At 33.0% G+C, this 24,816-nt stretch overlaps 1 protein-coding gene across 1 annotated transcript in view; it reads left to right on the forward strand.

The window, feature by feature from the left end:
* LOC111003341 (adenylate cyclase type 6) overlaps positions 1 to 23,411 on the forward strand; it is a 133,078-nt gene extending 109,667 nt beyond the window's left edge. Inside the window, exons 13-30 of the mRNA XM_022273785.2 lie at positions 1,458 to 1,604; positions 2,731 to 2,889; positions 2,967 to 3,111; positions 5,689 to 5,786; positions 6,813 to 6,963; positions 8,991 to 9,088; positions 10,233 to 10,317; positions 10,879 to 10,995; positions 12,162 to 12,224; positions 12,473 to 12,633; positions 13,141 to 13,280; positions 13,600 to 13,709; positions 14,256 to 14,475; positions 15,285 to 15,416; positions 15,752 to 15,876; positions 16,362 to 16,517; positions 17,090 to 17,222; positions 17,814 to 23,411. Of these exons, the coding sequence (XP_022129477.1) occupies positions 1,458 to 1,604; positions 2,731 to 2,889; positions 2,967 to 3,111; positions 5,689 to 5,786; positions 6,813 to 6,963; positions 8,991 to 9,088; positions 10,233 to 10,317; positions 10,879 to 10,995; positions 12,162 to 12,224; positions 12,473 to 12,633; positions 13,141 to 13,280; positions 13,600 to 13,709; positions 14,256 to 14,475; positions 15,285 to 15,416; positions 15,752 to 15,876; positions 16,362 to 16,517; positions 17,090 to 17,222; positions 17,814 to 18,205 (2,632 nt within the window). The 3' untranslated portion in view covers positions 18,206 to 23,411. The remainder of the gene's footprint in view (positions 1 to 1,457; positions 1,605 to 2,730; positions 2,890 to 2,966; positions 3,112 to 5,688; positions 5,787 to 6,812; positions 6,964 to 8,990; positions 9,089 to 10,232; positions 10,318 to 10,878; positions 10,996 to 12,161; positions 12,225 to 12,472; positions 12,634 to 13,140; positions 13,281 to 13,599; positions 13,710 to 14,255; positions 14,476 to 15,284; positions 15,417 to 15,751; positions 15,877 to 16,361; positions 16,518 to 17,089; positions 17,223 to 17,813) is intronic.
* The last annotated feature ends 1,405 nt before the right edge of the window (positions 23,412 to 24,816 follow it).

Below are 24,816 nucleotides of genomic sequence, written 5' to 3' on the forward strand. Positions count from 1 at the left end.
TCCGGACCACACAATGATCCGATGAACCCAATGGCGGGTCAACGGAGACTTGATAGTTCTCCGGATGCGAAGTCAGCAGAAGGTCCAACAAAGAGGGTTTATGACCGTCCACATCTGGTATTCGCGTAATCGCAGGGACCATTTGTGTCAGGTCGTAGGCTAAAGCAAAGTCGTGAAAGGATCTTCCCGCGTGATCGGTGGTTTCAGAGCCGAGCCAATCGGCATGGTGGGCGTTAAAATCGCCAAGTATCACGATTTCGGCGGTAGGAACCCTTTCAAGCAGGGAATCTGTAGCCATTTTCACAAATAAATGTTTGTGAACCTTAAACAATTATTGGTGGGAGTATTCTAAAAACCAATAGTCTTTTTCTGACATACACGATATAACGAATCATACCATTCTTACACATTGCTGAAAGTATGGTTTCTGTATCCATATAATATATAGATATATATATATATATATATATATTTCTAAAATCGACTTTCTATCACTGTTGTTAACGTAAGATCATGAAGATGTTTCAGCTTCGGATCGGATCTTCAACTGATATCAACACCATTTAGCCGCTTAGGCTTATTAATATCGGATGACCGCTAATTAATGAACAACTCTTCTGATATATGACAAACTAAATTCATGATGTATTTCGAATTAATATAATAATTAATTGCAGCTAATTATTACCAATTAATTTGTAGTAATTACCTATTCTCGGTTAATTGACTGTGGGTTTGTGGCTAACCGTTAGTTAGTTAACTTGGCAGTCATTCTATTAATAAATCATTTTTGTATGGATATGTTCTAATAAAACATAGATTTAAGCTGACTAACTGACTTTAATAGTTTAAAATATGAGCATACAACTAACACAAAATAGCGATGCAAACAAAAAAAACTAGGCTTAGCTAAGGGTTTACAAATCTAAATGATACTTGGCCATTATCGGAAACGAGAATGTTTTTAATACAATTTATGACTGGCATAAACTAAAGGGCTCAACATTGGCTTCAAATTATGGTTTACATTATGTTTACGCTTATGCGTTACTAAATAGTTCCAAAGACAAAACATATAAAAAAACATTGTTGTATGTAACTGCCCCTTCTATTACCACTACTATATAACGATCACGACCGCTCTGTCAAGAGTGAAGTGGATAAGAATTAGATATTACAGATAATAATTATTTACATTAAAAATAATACTTTATTTATACGTTTTGACTTTTTTATATCAGTTAGTCAAAACAGTCCAGGCCATGTTAAAATAATTTTTTTTATAGAACAAGGGGTAAACGGGCAGTTAATTTAAACAACAATTAACAGGTGCAGTTGTAGTTAAAGGTTTCAGAGAAGGAAATAGACTGTTAAACAACGTCGTGGGCTAGTTAGTAACAGAACTATAAGAAAATTAAATAAATGCTTTTACATACAATATTTGAGGAATATTTCAGATTCGACCGCTTAGCTGCTGAGCACCACTGCCTTCGCATCAAGTTGCTGGGTGACTGCTACTACTGCGTTTCTGGATTGCCTGAGGCTCGCGATGACCACGCCAAGTGTTGCGTCGAAATGGGACTTGACATGATTGATGCTATTGCGTAAGTATTACATATGTAATATATTGTAAGATTTATTTATTTATTGAGTTTACGATATCATACATAATTCAAACAATATTTATTTACAACTCCTAAGTTGGTTTTGACAGAAGGAATTAGGAAAAAAATAGTAGTTTATGTAAGAATTGTAAGAATTTGTTTTAAGGTGATTACTTATTTTTTTTAATTTAAAAAGCTATTCATTTGTATAGCATGTCGAATCACTACTCTAGTCGTGGTGTTGTCGAATGTATTCGGGTCAAAATATAAAGAACAAATCCTAAAAGTTTAAGTGTTCTGGTGGCGTTATCACTTATTATTCGTTCTTTAAACGTACGGCAGGCGTTTACATCCTCAACGAAATTAACTAGGTAACTAAGAAAGAACGTTGTGATATATCCCTTCATGCAGTTGTAATACTGTCTACAAATATGGTATCTTATGAGCGTTATGAACTGTACAAATGATTCATTATTTAAAAGAAAACGTTCTTCGATACGTATAAAATTTATTCTTATCGCATTGAGTTTTTACTTGTCAATTCTGAAAAGGTCAATACAGCCACGAGCCATTTCCATTAGCAAGTCTACAATTGGCTTCAATTCTCATGCCGATTGGTTTCCTGTCATCACAAAAAGAATAAAAAATCTAAATGTCTAAGAATTTATACATTTTCTAATAAATTTATCCGTTGATTGAGTAATTAGAAATTAACAATGAAGAGATGAGGATTTTTATGGGTTTAGTAATAGCTACGCCAATTAAAATAACGAGACATCTAGTTATTTCTGTTGGTAAATAATAATGCAGAACTGTTTCTGTTGAATTACGCCAATAGAACCCGGAGATCCTTTTGACGTTGTCGATCAGACTCCCGTGTCAATAACGGTCTAATTTAGTATGAATTTCAAAAGTAAGTACTGTATATCAAAAACGTATTGGATTTTCTCATATAAGTAATGTAACTCTTGCGTTGCACCCTTAAAAGTTCCGCTTTTCCAATTATTGACCATCAACTTACAACAGGTGCAGTTGTGGTTAAAGGTTTCAGACAAGGAAATAGACTATGAAATAACGTCGTGGGCTAGTTAGGAACAGAACTATAAAAAAAAAATATTTTTCGCAGCCTGGTACGTGAAGTGATGGCTGTCAACGTAAACATGCGTGTGGGAATCCACACTGGCCGGGTTCATTGCGTGGTGCTTGGCCTCCGCAAGTGGCAGTTTGACGTGTGGTCCAATGACGTTACCTTGGCTAACTACATGGAGAGTGGAGGAGTTGCAGGGTATATATAGATATAACTTATGTAAGCTTAAAAATACATACATTTTGGCATTGGTCACGTAAAACTGTTAATTTCAGGAGAGTTCACATCACGAAGGAGACTTTGGCATGCCTTGGCGATGACTACAGAGTGGAGCCGGGGAACGGTGGACAGCGCAATGCATACCTAAAAGACCACAACATTGAAACCTATCTCATAGTCCCAGATGACACAAGTCGCGTGGTACGTAATTTAAATTATAATTGGCTAAGTCATGCGAATACACTTAAAGATAATTCTCTTACAATTAACACAAGGAGAAAATCTTCACAACACAACTGCCGATCGCTGAGTTGCTCATTTATTTAAAGTGTGCGGGCTAAAAATGAAAAATTGTCTTTCTCGTAATTAGTCATCTATAGTCCAAATTGATTAATTTATTAGTTATGTCAGTCGATATGTAAATCCTAGTATCAATGCAATGGATTATAATATATAAGTGAGTAAAATAACCACTAGAATTGAAGGACTAGTAAGACGCACATAAGAAAAGTCTTACCCGCCCTAAGCAGCCCACTTACGAATCACCAAGAAATTGCTGAGCGTAATTTTGGGCTGAGACTGTTTTTTTCTGCTACACGTCTCATCATCTAGCGGCAGTCGTCATCAGGATTTCACCGAATAATTGATATGATCAAGTGATTAAGCCTCAAGCAGCAAACACTTTTTATAATAGTTTCACAGGCAGGCACTTCCGATATCCCAGTCATTACGGCCCCATACGAGGCTGTCTAAAACGAGATAATGACATTTACGACAATACGTATTTGCAATTTTCGTTGAACACGCGCAGACCTTATTCAATCAATTAACACACACAAAATTCGAACAAAGAGCTATTTCAATATTTATTTTTACGTCAAAGAGTCGCATGAAATTAAAAGCAAAAGTATAATATTAAAACATTTTGTTTGACCTCTTTCGCATTTCGGAACCCCAATTAGCGTTTATTGAAGAATTACAAAATGTGCCGATATTTTTAATGGATTTTAAGTACTTAAAAGATTGGGCTGCCAGATTAATATTATTCGGTTACAAGTTTTTACTCGTTTACAAGCTTTAGCTCATGCCGTTAGAAACAAAAGAAATACAAAACAAACAAAAGAAATAAACGTTAGAAACAAATAAATTTGTTTGTTTATTGGTGGTGACGGAACAATTACAGTTATTCTTAATATTAAAAAAATAATTCTATTCAACGCTTAAAATTGAATTCAAATTCCAAGGAATCAAATAAAGATACAGGTAACATATATAGACTTTATCTTTACTAGTACGACTTTAGTGAAAAAACCATCCTGGGACAATCACATGTTGTTATGATGAATTCAGAACATATAAGGAAAATTATAATGGGAATAGCATAAAGCTTTCCTTACGCTAAACGTACATGAGGTCTGGCTCGTGTAATCTCAGGATTCGAGTCTCTCATTCTTCTGAGCTTCGAATTTAGTGACTACGCAAACATTTTCATTTCCATCACATCACTCAAAGGTACCACAAAGTATGCTTTAACAGTTGTTTTAGATATACATGACATTTGCTAGCTCATACTTGGTGGAAGCTTTTCCAACCATTGGGGGCCTACGTCCTTAATAGGATCATTATCTTTTTATCCTCATCATCATCAAAAATCATCAGGAACTCATCCTGACTTTATGATTATTGAAAATTTGATTCACTCTTGTTTGAACACATTTTACCAAGTAGAGGATAATCGCTGCGAAATATAAATAAAATATGAGGGTAGTAAAGTCAAGCCACAAACAACAGTATTATGTCGTGAGCTTCAAAGATTCCCATACAAAGAAACAATACAAACAAGACATTCTCATACTGTTCCTTTGAAAATCGAATCCCACTGCACTCTACAAATATGTGATTTCTGTATATATTTAAACGTGTTTATACAATTATATTGAACTAAGTTTACGGCTAAGCTTCTGATGTGTTTATCCTAATTGTACATCTTAGCTATCCCTAGAGCTAATTTTAACTAACATAATTTAGAAAGAAGACAAATATATTGCTATGTTTCGTTGATAATTTTTAAGCTTGCAAGCAGAAATGCCTATGGTATTAATAACGTGGAATAAGTGATACCTGTCTATCTTATGTTCCACTAAACTAAGATTAATTATCCTGTTAACAAGCAATGGTTAATTTCCATAATTATACATAAAAAACAGTGGTGCTACAACCTCTTTAAGTCTCGGCCTCAGATATTTAAATCTGTTTCATGATCATTTTTTAAATCTAATAGGCAAGTAGGTGATCAGCCTCCAGTGCCTGACACACGTCATCGACTTTTTAGGTCTAAGACATATCGGTTTCCCCGCGATGTTTTCCTTTAACGTTCGAGCAAATATAAAATGCGCACATAGAAAGAAAGTCCATTGGTGTCGGGGATCGAACCTACGACCTCAGGAATGAGAATCGCACGCTGAAGCAACTAGGCAAACACTGCTTATAATTATACAAAGCTTTTGGTAAAAGTATACAGACAAATAAGGTAATTATTTATTTACGTGTATAAAGAAAATTCTACTTATTGAATTGAATTTTAACGATGCTTTGTATTTGAAATATATAATATCATAAATAATTACGATTTAATGAGTTTTTAAAACTAAAAAAAAAAACTTAATTGTTCTAATAATTAGGAATAATTATTAATCCCGGAAGAATAAAATTATGTTTTAAGTGCTACAAACAAGTAATTGGTTAAATTAATAAACTTTATATTTTATATCTATGAAGGATAAGAAGCCTCAAAATAATTTATCTCTCAATGGAAACATCTCAAAGGAGATGCGGGTGATGGGACATGGCTCGCAACACGGAAAACATTCCTCAAAGTAAGTTCAATACAAAATAATTTTATAGATTAATTAAATAAAACTGAAGACAATTCGGAGCTCGACTCGATTGATTTAAGTTTTTATTTGATAGCTTTATCTGGAGATTTTCGAGAGATTTATTTTATAGTCGATATTATTTTTTTTATTTTAATATTGTCACTGATTCAACTAAAATTAAATTATGATAAAATTTGTTTGTGTATTTGAAAAGAAAAACAAGACTTGTATACCTAAGTAAGAACACCTCGAAAAATATCCGTAGAAACGCCATTTTAGTGTCTGTACCAACGTATCGGATAATCTAAATAATTGGTCCATAATGAAAGGGAGAATCTTTATTAAAATTAAAGACTTGCGTTTAAATTTTGTTTGGTTTGTTTAAATTTATTGGTTAAAACTAGGATTTTTATAAATTGTTCGGGATATATAAGAGTAAAAATCGTAATTTCTTAAAATAAAATATTACGTCGTTTTGATAGTTTAAAATTGATGTTTTGTTTTGTGAAATTGTTTCTAAAAAATTCACTGTAAAAATATTTAGAACGCGCAGGGTTTTTGAACAATTTTTAAACCGAAAAGCTTCGCCGAAGATGTCAATTTAGAAAGTAATCGTTCGTACAAATTAATCAATTTTCGGATGGGCTTTGTTATACTAAATTAGTTCCGGCAACTCACGGGAAAGAGTTGTAAAGGCTTCCTTTTAATACGGAGTTCAATAAGCACGCAGTATCCGTTCGACCTTATTTTTTATCATATAAAAGTATTTAATTACAATTAACATTTAATATTTTATACAGAACTTTCAAAACGTTTGTGATTACTAAAGACATTTTTGTTTGTGGGACCCCTACATCCTAGCCTATCAGGCTTAGAATTGCGTGCCTATCAGCAAAATCAAAATCTCCCCTATCCTAAAAAGGGACATTATTAACATGGATGGTTGGCGTACTACAGTCTTAGCTGTATAAATAAATTAATGATACGCCTTGTTCAGTATATAATTTATACATTTCATTTATATAGCGCCGACGCTAATAGCGAGAATAAGAAGCCCGAAGATGAAGTGAATGAGTACTTGATGAAAGCAATCGACGCCCGCTCCATAGACCGCTTGCGGGCGGAGCACTGCCGCCCTTTCACGCTTACGTTCCGCGACAGTAAGCTTGAACGAAAGGTAATTTTGTTTTTATTTATTTATTTTATAGAACCCCCTGTTCTATGCAAACGGGCAGGAGGCTCACCTGATGTCAAGTGATACTGCCCATGGACACTCTCAATGCCAAAGGGCTCGCGAGTGCATTGCCGGCCTTATATTGGTACGCTCTGTTATTGAAGGACACTAAGTATATTATTATTTATCGCTGTCAACATATTTCTTTATAAATTTCACTGTAATGAAAATATACAGAAATGAGTATGTAGAACTGTAATACCAATTCTTAAAACGCAATCACTTAACATTAGGTGAGCCACCTGCCCGTCTATGCAATTTATTAAATTAAAAAAATAGAAATGGCAGAACGTTTCGTTTAATTGTGATTGGTGAAAAGCATGTTTGGTAGTCGTTGCAGTAAATTGGCGACATGTGCGTCATGATATTTCGTCTGTCCAATCATTATTAATCGTAATGTTTCTGTTGTTGTCTTAGATTATTATCAATTAGAATGTTGATAAGACAGTGCAATTAGACTTTGAAGGTTAAAACTTTTCAATAGTCTAAATTATTAATAATTTTGTTTATGGTTATTTTATGTGAAATTTAAAAAAACACTTGAAATTATTCGATATCAATAGTTTGACTAGGTTTCTAAGTCTAGTAAAAAATCTGTGTGTATAATAAAGTGCCTTAATGCAGTTCTTTCTCAATTTTTTATTATTTGATAAATACAATTAACTTTTTAGTTGTAGTTAATTGTAGTTTTAACCTAGTATGTACTATGTATACATTCCTGATTGGAATCCTGAATTTGAGTAATCTTGCGGTAAATTTTTATAATTTTTTATAATTGATTTTGGTTGCCACAGAAGATGTCTGGTATCCCATACGAAGATGACGGAAATGCTACTGTCTAAATATTTAAACTTTGTAAAAAAAATTGTAAAATTTTATTTGACCAAACTAAATACCGCAGTGTGTAATAATACTAAATCCACCCGTGTCCTTGCTGCAATTGTAAGTTCTTTAAAGTTAGTGGTTTCTCAAGTTAATTGGACAATGGCCAGTTGGCAATTGCGTTGTGAATTTCTAATTAAGAATGCATCATTAAGACATTTTTAGTATAAGACATTAAAGTTTTCCTTTATTGTCAAATGTGAGTTGAAATTACCGTCTGATAAAAATCTTTTACCTAGTAACTTTCAGGTTGTTATATTGGTCATATTTATGTGTATATCTTGGTGGGCAATACATAGATTTTAATATAGAATATCGTTTTTTATGAGGCCTTGTTTATGACTTTTTTGTACTATAGACTTTGAACAACTATGGTTATTTATATTCCGGAAAGAAATATTGCCGTCTAACTTTTTCAAAGACAATTTTAGTTTAAAAGCACTATAGTTGGAGAAATTACACTTTAATGGTTCATACTTCTAAGTAAAAAGGATATTAGCGATTTCGTTCTCTGTGCTAAGCGGTAGATTAATCCCCATCTGACAGCGTGAGGCATTTATTGCATAGCTAGTTTTATACATTACAATTATAAAAACTATAATTGTAATGTATAAAAAGTATATATAACTGCCACATACTTATTGTATCTGCCTCTTTCCGAATAGAAATCAGAAAGCTTAGTTGTTGTTGATAAATGATTTCATTCGGTATCAATATATTCATGTGTTTAGATACAACTTTGGGTACCAGTATATAGTATTTATTGTTACATAGTTATAATGTCATTGGCCTTAGTAACTTGTAAATTCGAGGTCCTGGGAAGCAGAAAAACTGTGTCCTTTTATATTTCCATCACAGCAAGACGTCATAACCAAACTGTGTAAAAAAGATAATCGTCGATACGCCATTGATAATATTTTAATTTTTTACACCTGCCAAATACAAGTAATAGGAAAGTATAGAAGTAAATTATTTTGTCATGAATTTCACAAAATATTATAATAAGGCTCATTCTCTAGCTTTTTTTAAATAATTTCATAAAGTTTGTTTGATTATTAAAAAAAAATACTATTGTTTCTTGATTTCAGTACATTGCTGAGCAGGACAGGATGCTGAAAGTATATTTCCTATGTTCGATCTTCGTGTACATCGCTGTTGCCATTGTGCAGTTTCTCGTCTATGACATGTAAGTGGTATGCCTTAAAAAGCATACTTTAATGGCTTTATAGACAATAAATCAATATTTAACTTTTGGTTAATTCTGATAGGGTCATTCATCAGTCAAGTCATTGACTTATGTCCAACTATGACTTCCTACGCATATCTACTATATACTGTCAAATTCAAAGCATCTATTATATACAATTTATAATTCCAATATTTTTATCGTATTACTCGTTAACGAAGCTGTTGTCAGTTCTATTGATCCGGGGGAAAACGGGGTTCCGGTTTTGGGTAAAGGCCTTCTACAGACCTTTCTATCAATGGCTTTCTTTTTCTAAACACTTCCACCTCTTTCTAGGGCATAATCTTCGTACTCAAGCTCTTATTTATTTCCATATCTTCATAGTCCGTACCCTGACTACTGCCACTTCTGTCTGGGCATAATTTTATACGACGACAATTTACATCGTTTTGACCTTTCAGCGGGAGTAAAAGTTAGTGCTACGTTACAATTCCGAATATTTCAAGGCCTTCCACTAAATTTAGAGAAAAGTGCCTCTCACGAATTTTGAAATTTGACCGCTAATTTAATATGAAAAATATTATTTTAAATGTATGATCACATTTTGTTAAATTTATTAAAATTACTAAATTGCTGAAGTATTTATTAAGAGAAGGGCTAGTGCAGTTAACGTTTTAAGTTCCAACGGCTTTGCTGGTTAAATATAACTACAATTGCCCTATATAATTTATTTAGTATAACCCAATTACATTCATTTTACTATGACTACCTTGAAACACGTAAATTAATATTATGAACAACTGTAATATCAATAAAATTTTATTTAGAGCAATAAAATCTTCATCTGAATCGTGAAGTAATTTCGTTCGGAATACAGCACAATTAACAGTTAATTTGCAATTAACTCAGCCTACCAATGCAGTTTAAGTTGTATTGAGTATTCAAAGTAAACAGTTTTACCAAGTAGACGATTGCTTTGTAAGTTAATTCTAACTATTTATTATGTTTAGGGTTGTATATTAAGAAATTAAAAAGTTATTGGCTGCTTTTCCGTTCCGAGTATTTTTATATAAGAGGTTGCAACCCTAAATAGACCGTCATACAGTATGAAACTCTTTAATTTCTTTAAATTGATTATTTTCAGAAAATTGGCTGGGACTATCGTGATACTCACATGTGCGACAATAATCATGGCGATCATATACCTTGTACTTTGCAAAGACATTAAGGTAATAAAATATGTTTTCTTTATAATTGTACAGCAGTTAATTATGGTGTCATTTATGTAATGTTGGAGTCATTTTCAAACCCAGCCTCTTCGCATTTCAATCATTTGTCAAAATATACATCGTAAATTTAGAATTAAAAACTAAGCAAAAATAAAAAAAATGAAATCTATTAATCAATCTTTGAACAAATTGTGTATTCAATATGTTTGTTGATATCTTTTCCAAATCACACACTTGATAAATAACCCACAAGAAGGCACCGTCTGTCTTACTCGGATGTAAAGACGAAATATGTGTCTGCTATTTGCGTCTTTTTCACTAATACAAAAGTAAAATTACTTGGAGATCTGGGCCCTTACTTTGTAATATCCCATAGTGATACCAAGAGGGAACCCGATCCCAATAATGAGTTATTTTACTCTCCGCGCAAAATCAGCACTATTGAGAGATCTATTGAAATTCAAACAGAAACATAGGATCAGAAACATTTTCCTAAGTAGGAAAACCAATTTATTAACACATGACATTCACTCAATTAATTTAAGATTTATTAATTTGCAGTATGCGGTGCCGAGCTTTCAGAAATTTTCAGAAAGAATTCATAACAATCGCAATCTGGCGCAGCTTATGTCTTTCCTGCTAATTGCAACCGTCGTCATACAAGTTGAGGTCATTATGGTAAGTAACAAATACTCTAATCATTTTATCTTTATTTCATACATGTTATTTTATTTCATATTAGAGCGGTAAGAATACAGAGATTATACAATGCGTTAGTCTGAAGTCTCTGCAACGAGTATCCCATATAAATATGAATAAAGTGTCATGTTAGAGTAAGTACAAAATAAATTCACCAGCCTCTACAAGAGACTATATGAAATGTCTTTTTCGTATCCGCTAATGTACCCGACCTCGCATTTTCTGGGTATTGTGGCTTTTGACCAGCAAAGCTTTGTTAGTGTACAAACGGGTCAGTTGCATAATGTACATAAAATTGAGAGACGGGATCTGCGGATTCCGAGCGGGAAACTGAGGCGGCAGTTACAAGTTAATTAATTATATATGTTAAGTTTTTTGTTTAGGTTAAGATAGAATACCTACGTGAGAAATAAATATAACAATAGATTATTACGGTTGCCATTATAAGGTTAAAATTTTCTCCTAGAATCTTTGTCGCCTATAGGTCCCTTTTAACTAAATTTTCTATCGTGTACTATCTATACGATACCCCAAGCATCCCATCATCCCATTTATCCATCCCGTTAGACGAACGCGTTTTGGCTAAACTCCTCGTATCCAGATTGAACATTCATCGTGTTTATTGTGGTTTCCTATATGCCACATTAGATTGTATTTTATTTTTCTTGTAACAATGTATCAGTGTGCTGAGCGTTGGCAATCTTTTGTAAATAAATATAACTGTAGATTCTATGGAGGTCTAATATATACGTTGTCTATACTAATATTATAAAGAGGAAAGGTTTGATTTTTTGTTTGTTTGTTTGTATGAATTGAATAGGCTCCGAAACTACTTGGCAGATTTGAAAAATTCTTTCACTGTTGGAAAGCTACATCATTCCTGAGTGACATAGGCTATATTTCATTTTCAAAAAAATAGGCATCCTTACTAAAATTACGATAACATTAACATTTGTTTATTATTTGATACAATTCTAACAGATGGCGCTGAGTTAAAGGTAGTAGTTTGGCAAGACGACGTTTGCCAGGTCAGCTAGTTAATATATAAGTTTGCTTACGGCTTCTATTCCGTGGTACTAAATATTATTACTATATAATATGGTATTGCAATGCTCATGTTATTGAAATTACATTACTTTTCGCAGGGAATGCATATGCTATCTGAAAATGAGCCAGATAAAGGCGAATGTCCCACGAGTATTAACGAGGTTAGTATATTCGGCTCCAATTTTTGTTCTGTACCCTTTGTGACTCTTTGAGCGTGTATTCATCTTCGAGGATCGAAAAATGAAATGTATAATCCCATTCGGGTTTTCTGAAGATAATTAAAAATAATATAACTAATTTTTTTTTAAAGAATTCCAATTTTTAAAGAGGCACATATTATAAATATACTTAAAGTATATGTTGAATAATTTTAATTATTTTCCTTCTTAATTTACAATTTCCTTTTCAGCACTACCTGCAGCTTACGCTTTTGGCAATGTTCTTATGTGCCGCCCACCAGGTTCTCATCACGACGTACAAGACAATTCTCCTTGTCATCATCAGTGGTATATACATCGGGATTACGATACGGAAATATATCTACTATCAAATGAACTACTCAGAATTCCAGTAAGTTGTTATAAGCAAATTAATTTTTTCTCGAAAGTCGCAATACATAATTTAATAATTGAAATCTAAAACTTACCTAAAACTTTTTTTTTAAATTTATTCAAAGACATGTAAAGATTGATTATTAATTAAGTATTAATTACTTAAGATGTCATGGTGTAATGGTTGCAGCTCCTTACAAACATTGTGTAAATCAAATAACTTGGCGATTAAAAAAAAGAGTGGCGGAGGATTTATTGCCAGTTCTTCTCTACCGTTATACGCCCTTGATTTGAGAACTGTCAGTAAATGTAAAATTAGAAGCATTTAATGTTTTTTTCATTATAGATGTTTATATAATAATGTGTTACCTAAATGAATAAATGATTTTCAATTTTGAATAGTAAATAAATAATTATTAACCTCGGACGGAAACCTCTGATGATGAAATTTGATAATTATATTTGTAAAATTCAAATTCTGGTATTTAAATGCTTAAAAATAACAATTAACTGTATTTATTCACAGGTTCACGTGTGTTGATGACTGGAGTCAAGACTTAACAAACATCGTTGGAGCTATGGGTGCCCTTATTGCATTGTTACTACATTCCCAGCAAACCGAGAGTACATACAGACTGGATTTCATATGGAAAATGCAGGCAAATGGTACATAACTATAATCTTTATAGCTTTTCCTGCCGTCATACATTAATTCTGATGCATTAATGTACATACATGCACGTAATCTTTTAGGTTATTAATTTAGATTTTATAGGATACCTATATTATCTAGTACTAAATTTGATTCTATTTTTATTGGAATTTTATTAATAAAAATTATGCCCGTTTCCAAATGCACCGGCACTCTCATAATATGTAGTCGTCGATCATGGGTTTACCCCTCATAAAGTACATATGAATGATAAAATAAAATGCTACAACAAATTTGTGAGACGTAATTCCTCTGAGCTATTTTTATTTCCAGACGAAAAAGAGGATATGGAGCATTTGGAGGCATACAACCGCAAGCTTCTAGCAAACATCTTACCGGAACACGTAGCCCAGCACTTCTTGTGCAGCGACAAAAACTTTGATGTTAGTATAAGTTTTTATAGAGATTAATGAGAGTGATTGTTTTTTTCTACGGTAAAGAAAAATCTAAGATTCGTTATAGGTTAATTGGGAAAGACTGAACAGTTTTGAGCTTTAATCACATGTGAATCACCCTTATGTACTATACTTCAGCCAAGTGCTCTGTAGCAAGACGTACATTCCAGATTCCTAATACTAATTCTGTGTAAATATTTTTTTATACTTGCGCTAGTTTTCTTTTATAATATTCTACCCTATTTTTACAGCCGTCTATCACACTTAAATATCTGTGGCCAGCGGTTTGTCATAATTTTATCATCTATTATGTATCATAACGTAAATGTCAATCAAAAAATACATTTTCAACTCGAACCAATACTTTCTGAAATCAATGCATTTAAATTAAGAAACTCTTTGGCATTATAATATAAAACTTTAGATAAGCCTTTGATTAAGCTATCCACTCAAGGTAGCCATTCATCTCTCAATAATCATTCATATATATACACACTATATAGAACAGATTATATCAATTGTTTTGATTTTTAGGAGTTGTATCACGAGCAATGTGAGTCCGTGTGCGTCATGTTCGCCTCGATCCCAAACTTTTCGGAATTCTACGTTGAACTGGAAGGGAATAATGAGGGAGTGGAATGTCTACGTCTGCTTAATGAGATAATTGCAGACTTCGATGAGATCCTGGCTGAAGAACAGTTCAAGTATATTGAGAAAATCAAGAGCACCGGGTCGACATACATGGCAGCGTCAGGTGAATAAATCAGAGTTTTAGATTTTTTTTTATTGAGCAGGGGGCAAACCGTAGATAATAGTATAGCAGTCGTGTAACTTAAATAGCATATTCGATTTCAATAATATTGTATGTTTGGTATTGTCGTTAGAAGATGTTTTTTTTTTATTGGAATCAGCATTTAATACGAACGGTTACACGGTTATAGCTTTATTCACAGAAAAGCAACGGCAGCGGTGTCGTTTTTAATATTTATACTAAGATGGTTATGTTATCATAGATTTATTCCAAATTTTTTACTGCGGTTCATAGTGAGTAGCGACGATATTGCAGAAAGCCTGATATCGATAGCGGCAGTTGTACCAAGGGAAGATTATAATTAAGTATAACATATGACCGATTTTAAAGTTAATAAATATAAGTAAAATTCACCTGCTCTTTGGATGATAAATAAGCCTTGTTTCCATGACAATTTTACTGAAGGCACAAATCTAAGTATACAGATAGGAAGATAATATTTTTATTTTGATAAATTATGGTATCAATATATTATCCAAAAAATGTTACGCAATGGTTGTAAAACTATACAATCACCTTAATAGAAGTTATAGATCACTACCATGTAATTATTTCAAGGGAAAGGTGATTACATTTTTAGGCAAAGCCTTGATAGCGTGGGCGAGTATTTAGACCATAATTTTGACAACAATTAAAAACAACTTAACTTATTACATGACATTGTAAAAATTAATAATATTGTGCGGATTTTTGTTATTGTTCGATCTAATTATACCACTATCTTGGCTTATAATCTAGAAATTATTATTCAGGTCTGACAGTGGCTACTAGAGACCTTCTAGGCTTTAGACACGTAACGGCGATGGCAGACTATGCAATACGTCTCCGTGAGCAGCTGCAATATGTCAACGAGCATTCATTCAACAACTTCAGGATAAGGATAGGTAAGAGCCGCTACTGTTGGGACCAGACGCATTCAGTTATAATTCAACTTCCAATTGGAACAACATTGAATACAAAATTTTTATGATCTATGCGCTTGTCTAATAGTAGTTGAACATAAGTATCGGCCTATCAAAACGTGAACTAGACCAGTCCACGTTTTAGCTGAGTTTGATACTTTTCAATCATTGTTATAATGTTAGCGTTGCGATTGTACTATTTGCGAATGTTACTCAAGCGAATTAAAATAACATTGTTCGAACAGCTATTCGCAAACATGAATCTCGCTTCTCACAATGACAGTTTGAGAAACGATATGTATTGAGGATTGTTTCAGGGATTAACATCGGTCCCGTGGTGGCTGGTGTGATTGGTGCAAGGAAGCCGCAATACGATATTTGGGGCAACGCAGTCAATGTTGCATCGCGCATGGATTCTACTGGACTACTCGATCATATCCAGGTGAAACTCACTGCAATAGTATCAGGGCTGCGCAAGATTGATTCATCTCTCTTTACTTGTTTGCGTATGTGTTAATGTTATTTGAAATAGTCTATGTATCAATCTTGCATCGCCATCCTTAGTCAACAAATCATGTACAGGTAAAAGTCAAGCAAGCATCACATTGTTATTATTAAAAAAGTTCAAATCTCAGAACCGTCCATTAAGCTAATTGACGTGTATCAATTCAGTAGTTTTGCAGCCAATTTGTGTCCTTAGATATATAATTAATTAATGACAGACTTAACTGACGACTCTGAGAAGTTATGATTTCATCACCAATTACAAATGTCTTCCTAAATAATTGTTTTAACGTCACTGATATGATTCTGTTTTTATCTCAATGCGAGTCTTATACTAAATGCTTTGCGATGAAATGTGGTACCACAATGCGAAATGTTAAATGAGGCCTCAATACTGTATAACACAACGGCTGTTGCGTATAGGTGACACAAGAGGTGTATGACATCCTGTCGAAGCGTGGCTACAAGCTCCGATGCCGTGGTACGATTGACGTGAAAGGCAAAGGGAACATGGTGACATTCCTTCTTGATGGCATCGGAGAAACAACCGTACTGAACAACAATAACGACATATATAGTGTAAGTATTTTATCTAATTCGATTTATAAGCCGCGGGGAAAGAAACAATATGAAAAGTGATATTTATGGTAGCGTCAAGCAAAATATATCTACCATTAACAAAGCAGAATGAAAATTTAATTAACTAACGCATCGAAGGGGAAAGAGTGTGAATGCTAATCTAAATACTTTTTATACGCAGTTGTACAGACAACGACAATATGAGAAAACGTATATGGCCATGCTGGCTCTACAACCTTTTCAGGTCTAGGCCTCAGAATTCTGTATCTGTTTCATGATCAGTTGTTAATCTAATAGGCAAGTACATGATCAGCCTTCTCTACTTGACGCACGCTTTCGACTTTTTGTGACTAGGGCAAGGTTTCCTCACGATGTTTTCCTTCACCGTTCAATAGGGGATCGAACCTACGACCTCAGGAATGAAAGTCGTACGCTGAAGCCTCGTGAACACTGCTGCTATCGCGGCCGTGCACCATTGCCAGATTTTTGCTTTGAGAGAATCTTTCGAAGACTATCGTCCTCTTCTCGTCCCATATATATTATCTATAAAATAATCTTTCCAAATGCTGCAGAACCCTACTCCGTCGACCTCTGGTTCTGGTGCAGGTGGAAACCATGACAAATCTGAGCATCGCACTTTGGAGACACTTTCTGAAGGACACACCGATGAGGATGGACCCACACCCAGGTCTTCAATACCCAAAGGTACATCATAATAACTATGTTAACTAAATTTGTCCGAAAGCTAAATAGTATTTATAAGAACAGAATGGTGATTGTATATGAGATATGATACACTAGCACATATTTAACTTAAGAGTGCCCATCTAACAACTGTAATCAGTGATATTTTTTTAAAAGTATTCTTTGACCTTGCAATATGACAATTTAAATTGTTATTATTTACCAAACTGATATTAGTTAACTTGTAGTAGTCTCTCACCACTGCCGTAAAGGACTCAGTGTCGACTTGTAAAAAAATGCAATAAAAAAGTGTTTTATAATAATAATTAATTATTATTCTCTTGTAAAGATAATGAGAATTACCATTTCAATAATAAACTGAAATTTATAGTATTTAAGTATTTTACAACTTTACATTTTTTCATCCTTACCGGGGTCGAAGATATAAAATTGGCAATAATTGTAGGGGCAATTTAACCGATAAATACTAATTGGTATTCAAATGTAGATACGTAGTTGCGCATGGAACAAGAGTTTCAGTTTAATACGCGTATACAGTAGTATACTAATATATTTAATACCAATAATAACGTATATTATTCCGAATTTCAGAAGAACAAAGTGATGCGAACAGCCCGAAGCTTCGAAACCAAAATAAATCATGTGACAGCCTCGCAGGTGCCGTTCGTGCAAGGGTTAGGAGACACATGGAGCGCCCTCTTTCACTTACTGATAACCCTGGATTACCTGCTTTTATCAGTATCATAAAATCAAAAGCCTACTCCACTGATCTTGGCGTGGCAGGGTATTTTGAAGAGACACCAGCCAATACATCTCTTACAGAAATTAATACATCGAAGGATTGGTGTAGTCTTGATATAGAAGAATTGGGTTCAAGAGTCCCAAAACGAGCATCAAGTCTTGCTGATTTCTTTAAGAGGAAACAACAAAAACCAAACTATTCATCAGTCAACATTATAGAAAATCCCATGAACTCAGTCTAAATTAAACCTACCAAAAAGAAATGTAATATTAACGAGATATAGACCTATATTTTGTCGATACTATATTATATCCTTTAAGCTTCATAAATGATTACGTAAATAATATTAAAATCAATGTGTGGATGACTGACTAAGATTTGAGTACTACTCAGATTTTCTTAGCTTAATACATTAGACGCTGGCTATAACAAGACTGAATGTAACGACTATGAACTTCACAAAGTGAAAAGCATTGTGAGTTCATTCCAAACAATGAACGAATTTATTTATTTAAGTATACGCCGTTGGGTGCATTGGTACTATACCTCAACCTGTCTGTAGGAAATGGAATTTCCGACTTGATGGACTATATACGTATTTTAGGAAAATCTTTACATGAACAAAAATCGGGATTGCATTCAACGCGGGATAAAACGCTTACAATTAAATGTGGCCATAGGTATTGTCAATTGAATAGAGGGATTTTAATCTTCAGAGGTTTGGTGGTATTTACAGATTTATAGGATAGAGTGGTATGGCGATTGAGGTGACGAATTTTTCATAGTTTGGCGTAACGCACGGCAACTTGATTGTATTTATAGCACATTTCAATACCGCTTCTGAATTCATGAACAAAGAAAACGACGTAGTGATGAAACTCCCAACTATTTCTTAATAATTATAATCTCTATATAAATGTTTTAGATATAATTAGAAGACGTTGTTATCATGTCTATAAGACCCGTTAAAATCAATTTAATGTCATATTTACTTAACTAAGTGACCAATCCAATGTTTGTGGACCTTTTCGATCTTAAAAAAAATACTTTTAGATTTTTGAAAATTGCTCTTGTTCAATGCATTATGGTTCAATTATTTTATACCCCCATGTCTCTTATTTGATCTTTCAAAATATTCCCAAGTCCGATGCGGTATCTTTTGACAGTTAAAGCGACTTGGGATTTTCAGTGTCAACTTCAAATCCGAACTCTTCATTTTGTCAGTTGATTATCCGTTTTTGATCGGTAGTTAAACCTGAATACTGAAAACCTGATGAAACTCCCGCTTCCTTATAATTATGCCCGCTTTTAGTTTACATAAATAGGTAGTTTCGCGACGTCCTCATTTCATTTTTTTCCAAATTTTTGACAAGATTTAATTTGAGATGTTGTCTTATGATGTGTTAGCCGGATTAATATGAATTGGTGTAATCGAACAAACAAAGAGTATTGTTTTCATTGAATCATTTGCTATAAAACATAGTCTGGTTTAGAATTTATCAATTTAAATTTTCCTTAGTTTAATTATAATTAATTTTCCTCAAACTTTCAATGATTTATTTATTGTTATAATTTATTTAGCATGACTAACAGGTAATTCAGCATTCATTATTTATATCTTATTAAAATAATTTACAATAAGTATTTTACAATTTTATCTGTATCGGTTTTGAGTGAAATTAATTTGGTATGGTTTAAATCGTTTTCATTTGTCCGCTATTTTTTTACTACACCATCGGCGAAAAAAATACATCAAACCGAAATTATTCTTATCTGAATAAGATTCAGAAACGTGATGTAGCGCAAACTACAACTTCTATAGGTCTGTCAAAATCTAATAAATTTTGGCGTACGGAAGTCTCGTTTCTGAATCTCACCCTTTGATCATAAAATTGTTTCCAATATTAACAATACACCGAAGTAAACACCAAACACAGCCGTGAAGCAGATGTTTCATTCATAAGTCGTATACCATTTAGAACCAAATAGCTGACTGTCTCTAAGAGTTTTCATGTTAGTTCTTGTTCTTAAGTTTAAACTTGGATTAGATGTTTTCAATCAAGGGATAACATATGAAGTTGTCGTCTTGTTCGCATGTCTTTCTTTTAGCTGTCACGTGAGACCGTTTGTTTGTCTTTTAAGACTCATGTCGCAGCTTCTGAAATAATCATTGCATTTTATAAGTAACTAAAGTAAATTGTAACCTACTTAAGGTAAATTGATAACAAAGTTGTAATCTCAGCGTAGTTTTAATAAATGTTTGTCTAATATTCTTCATATAGGAACTTAATTCGTATAATTTTACCAGTTAAATTGAGAAGTTCGGACGATTCTGCAATTTGTCTATTTAATTTTGAAACGCCCCTCAATTGACTCCTATAGTAAATTTATATGTTATACGTAAATGTATGTATAATTATAAAACTATTATATTGTCGTGTAAACAAAGTGTATGCATTTATCTACTTTCACCCTTGTATTTTTCGATGTTTTTTACAAAATGCTTATTTTTACTAGTGCCAACACTATGTATGCCTAACAGTATTAGTGTAAGTATTTAAAATATCTGATGTTAGGTTAGAGATGTAATTGTAGATTTGTGTCTAAATATATCACCATAAGCCCCATACACATAAATGTTTGCTATTGTAAACAGCATAAATAATATTTGACGGCTGGATTCAGTTCTTTGTGTTTATTTTGCGATTAGAATGTTGATAATGTTTCAGCTTGGAATAGAAGGGCGAGTTATTTTTATTTCTATGCTGATTTTCTGATATATGCCAACTAAAGAAAATTTTCTGTTTCTACTTACGCTACAACCTGGCGAAGAGTGAAGATATAAAATTTTATCGGATGTTAAAGCTTTTTAAACCACACAAATGCACAACATCTGCCCCAGTATTCTCTACAGCGATCTTAACGTCTATATTCCACGCGATCCCAAAGTAACGTCTAGGTGCAGATGTTCGACTCAATGCTTTCGACATCCTTATTGTTATTGAAAGTAAGAAGAGCCGTCCGGTCTTCTTACACACTTCTTCTCGGTCTCTTTACTCAGAAAATTGTATAATAATTGTACTATGGCGCTTATGGCAATATATGTGAGTTATAGGATTTCTTGACAGCTCGTAACAGAACCCTTTTTGCCATTTGTATTAGCTTAATTAGTAGCCAAAGAACAGTATACTTTTGATTAATTATTGTGTACGGTGATGATTGTACTACGTATCTATAAACCACACTGGACAGGTCTAATGTGCTCAAGATAAAAATTCCAATGTTTGTTTTTAAGTTTACATTTGATAGTTACTTGTAGGCTTTTTTGCTTCCCAGTGATCTAATATAATATGTTTATGTGTCTAAACGCAACAAGCGAATATTATTACTCAATATTTAAGGTTGTTTTAAACCGTTGTTATAACGATTTGACGTCCGAATATATCTACTATTTATAGAAAAGTATTGATTTGGCCTACAGCTCGTAGATACTCAATGTTAATATTTAAGTGCATATATTACGTACATTAGGGACTTTATGACCAATTAATTTACTCTATGCTTAATATATTGATAGTCTGAACTTTAAATTTTTGATGTTTTATAGTGTTCTTGGCTAATAAGAATAAGCGAATATTTATCATGATTAAAATTAGACAAGGTGTATTTTAAAATTAGAATTGCTCTCCGATTCGATATACGAATTTTGGAAACTACTAGCTATTAGGAATTCGCTTATACCTTTTGTTAGCAAAAGTTATTGTTTAAGTTTTTTTGAATATGGAATACTGTTTCTATCGTGTTGATATATAATCTGCAAAATGTACAAGATCTTCTACCATTACTTTTAAAAGTTTCTTGAAATGCAATCTCACAGGTTGTTATAAAAGTACTATTTTTGTTCGTTATTTAATCTCTTTAAAAAATATTGATGCGTTTGGCTAAAGATCTTCACTATTCAGACTTTTAATACCCCTGTCATATATTTTACTTGGTTTTTAATATATAATTCCTGAAACTCAGTTGTGAGGCCTTTTGAGTAGGCGAATATTATTGAGCGGTATCATTTAACATCATATGAGATACTCATATGTTCTGTTTGGTCTTTACTTTTTTTATAATTTTTACTAACAATTAAAATTCCTCCAATATTTAATATCGAATCTTATTTTCTCATATATTTATTATTTATAGGTATTATACTTCTTTTGTAGACACTATTTTTAATCTAATATTTTTTCCAAATAACAACTATCTAACAACTATCTATCTAAAAAATAATCTGCTCACGAGATGTATAATCTAGTATGTTGTATTCCAAGTTATAAAATGCTAGAAACTACATTCATAATATATTAAAACTTTTGCAACGCGATGAAACAGTATTTTATCAATGTTAATAAAAATTGTACGTACATATATAGTACGATGGATATTATGATGCAAGTAGAAAAAATGTTTTTATGTTAGATATTTTGAATGTTTCGATGTGGTTACATTTAAGAAACAAGGATTTATATAAAAACTATATTGTAATATGCTTTGCTATAAACTGGACTTTAGATGTTGCATAAATTAATTTTTGCTGTAAATAACTTTAATTAACTTATTATATTAATATTATGAATTATCTGTAGACTATTTGAAAATGTCTCTTGTATTCCGGAGTTAAAATAGAAGTCAAGGCATTAGACAAAAGGCTAATTATATCACACCGGTATGTTCCATACCGGAAATTAACATATACCAAATGGACGGTTCATTTTTAATTATGAATGATAAAATCTGGGACTACTGTTAATACCACACACAGCGAAATTAAACAAATACTTGCAAAACGCCTTGTCGCTAAGAATGTTTTGAAAATGCCATCGGAGCCTAACAGTTTACAGGTGAATTCTAAAATGTTTATAATTATTGTTATAAATTGTTTTAATCGCACATGGATGACAAACATTTGGATAAAAGTTTTGTTTTATACTTATATCGTTAGTTCACATAAGTATAACAAAAGTTGAACGAAGGAACTAATTACTCCAAGCTTACATTTATTATCCACAAATCAAAGGCCTGGAAAGAAAATAGCACAACTCTGTAACTCTCACGACAACAACTACGATTCCAACTTGTAACTTTTCGTACCGCGATTCCAAGCGTATTCAACTGCGCTACGGATATTTAAAGAAGTAATCAAAATTTTATACAGGAACGTTGGAAGTTACACTGCACTGATAGCTTTTCCTAGTACGCAAAAATGTAACCATTTTGAAACATTGTATGATTAATTATGTATGCAGTATGACTGTTAATATACGCCTTGAAGTCTCAATTAGTAGCAGCTTACGCATCGTTTCATTTCATTAATACGTATTTTACATATATGTAATAGATTGTATAAGAATCTATGTAATTGATGTCTTTAATAAATGGTGTTCGTGCGATGTTTATTTTTGATTATCATATATATTTATGATTAAGTCTAACGATAGTGTTTTCAACCAAATATAACTTCTGGACGTGAGTCACGCCTTTTGGTCGGAGGGGGAGCACAACACACTTCCTTATAAAAAGATGCCTACTTTTGGGTTGCATTTGATTAGGTTTTTACTAATAGAGGGCGGAAATGCTAGCGCTCATGCCCTACTGTAACCATTTTACTATGAAAGTAACAATGAAATTAATCATTTTATGCCTATATTTCGAATATAAAAAAAAAATCAATTTTCTTATAAAATCGCAAAATTATAACTCTGCAAGGTTTGAGCTGAAGGACCTCCACATTACCCCATCTAACCCCTAGTTGCGTTTGATCCACTTTTTGGCCACCCTGTATATGTTGGTGATACGAAATTTACCGGGTCATCTAGTTTGTCAGTACTATTTGGGTATAATAGTATGTTGTACCTCGACCGCGAGTCTAACCACTAACTGACCTCAAGGAACCAGTAACTGGTCGGTTACTTACGGTCCTAGCCCTAGTAGTTGTATATATACTTAGCGGTTGACATACGTTCGTTAACCCGTTCCAGGGTATGACCTCATGGTCAATTTCATCATTGGATTTCAATTGAGAGAATTTAGAATAATTCTATTTAGTACGGCTACTACTTAAGTCTAGTACAACTAGAACGAAAGATAGAAAAAAGTACACTAGCCCCCATACTAGGATTTCCTGTGTTGTAGGCTGCCAGTTCTTTTTACGTTACAGGAGGTTTATGAACACTCGCACTGCCAAAAGGCTCGCGAGGCCTCTTCGTTTTCACATGTACATGCAAAGACATTCACACGCTGTTTCCACTCTTTAAGTCTAATTTAAAAATAGTATACGTTTTGTTCCAAACTTTGTTAAACTGTTGGAATGATGTTGCTAATTTGGATTAAGAACTTGAAAATAGCTTTTGGGTTTTACAAGTGTATTAAAAAAATTATGTATTGTTACGAAGACGGGTTGACTGCAATTATTTTAGATTTTGCCACTAGTCAGACGACTTTTTATGAAAAATGTGACTGCTGAAATGTGATGACTGACTGTTGCAGGAGGGTAAATCACTTATTAGAAAATTGTAATATGCAGAATGTTATATGCCTGCCAAAAATAGTCTTGAATGATTTTCGAAATTAGTCCCAGGGATAAGCTAGTTGAAACGCGGTTTATTCAGTTTCCAATGCGATATCAAGAGATAAACATAAGTGATAGAGTACTATGTGAAGTGTGCGTAATTAAAGTAATTAGTGCGTTTTTGCGAGTAATTTGTTTTACACATTGATTTATCAAGATATAAACTCTAGTAGAGATATGCGGCATTTTCTATTCCCTAGCTCGAAACATATTTTAAAAGTAATTTTCCTTAG

This window comes from Pieris rapae, chromosome Z (assembly GCF_905147795.1).
Source record: "Pieris rapae chromosome Z, ilPieRapa1.1, whole genome shotgun sequence".
NCBI lineage: Eukaryota > Metazoa > Arthropoda > Insecta > Lepidoptera > Pieridae > Pieris > Pieris rapae.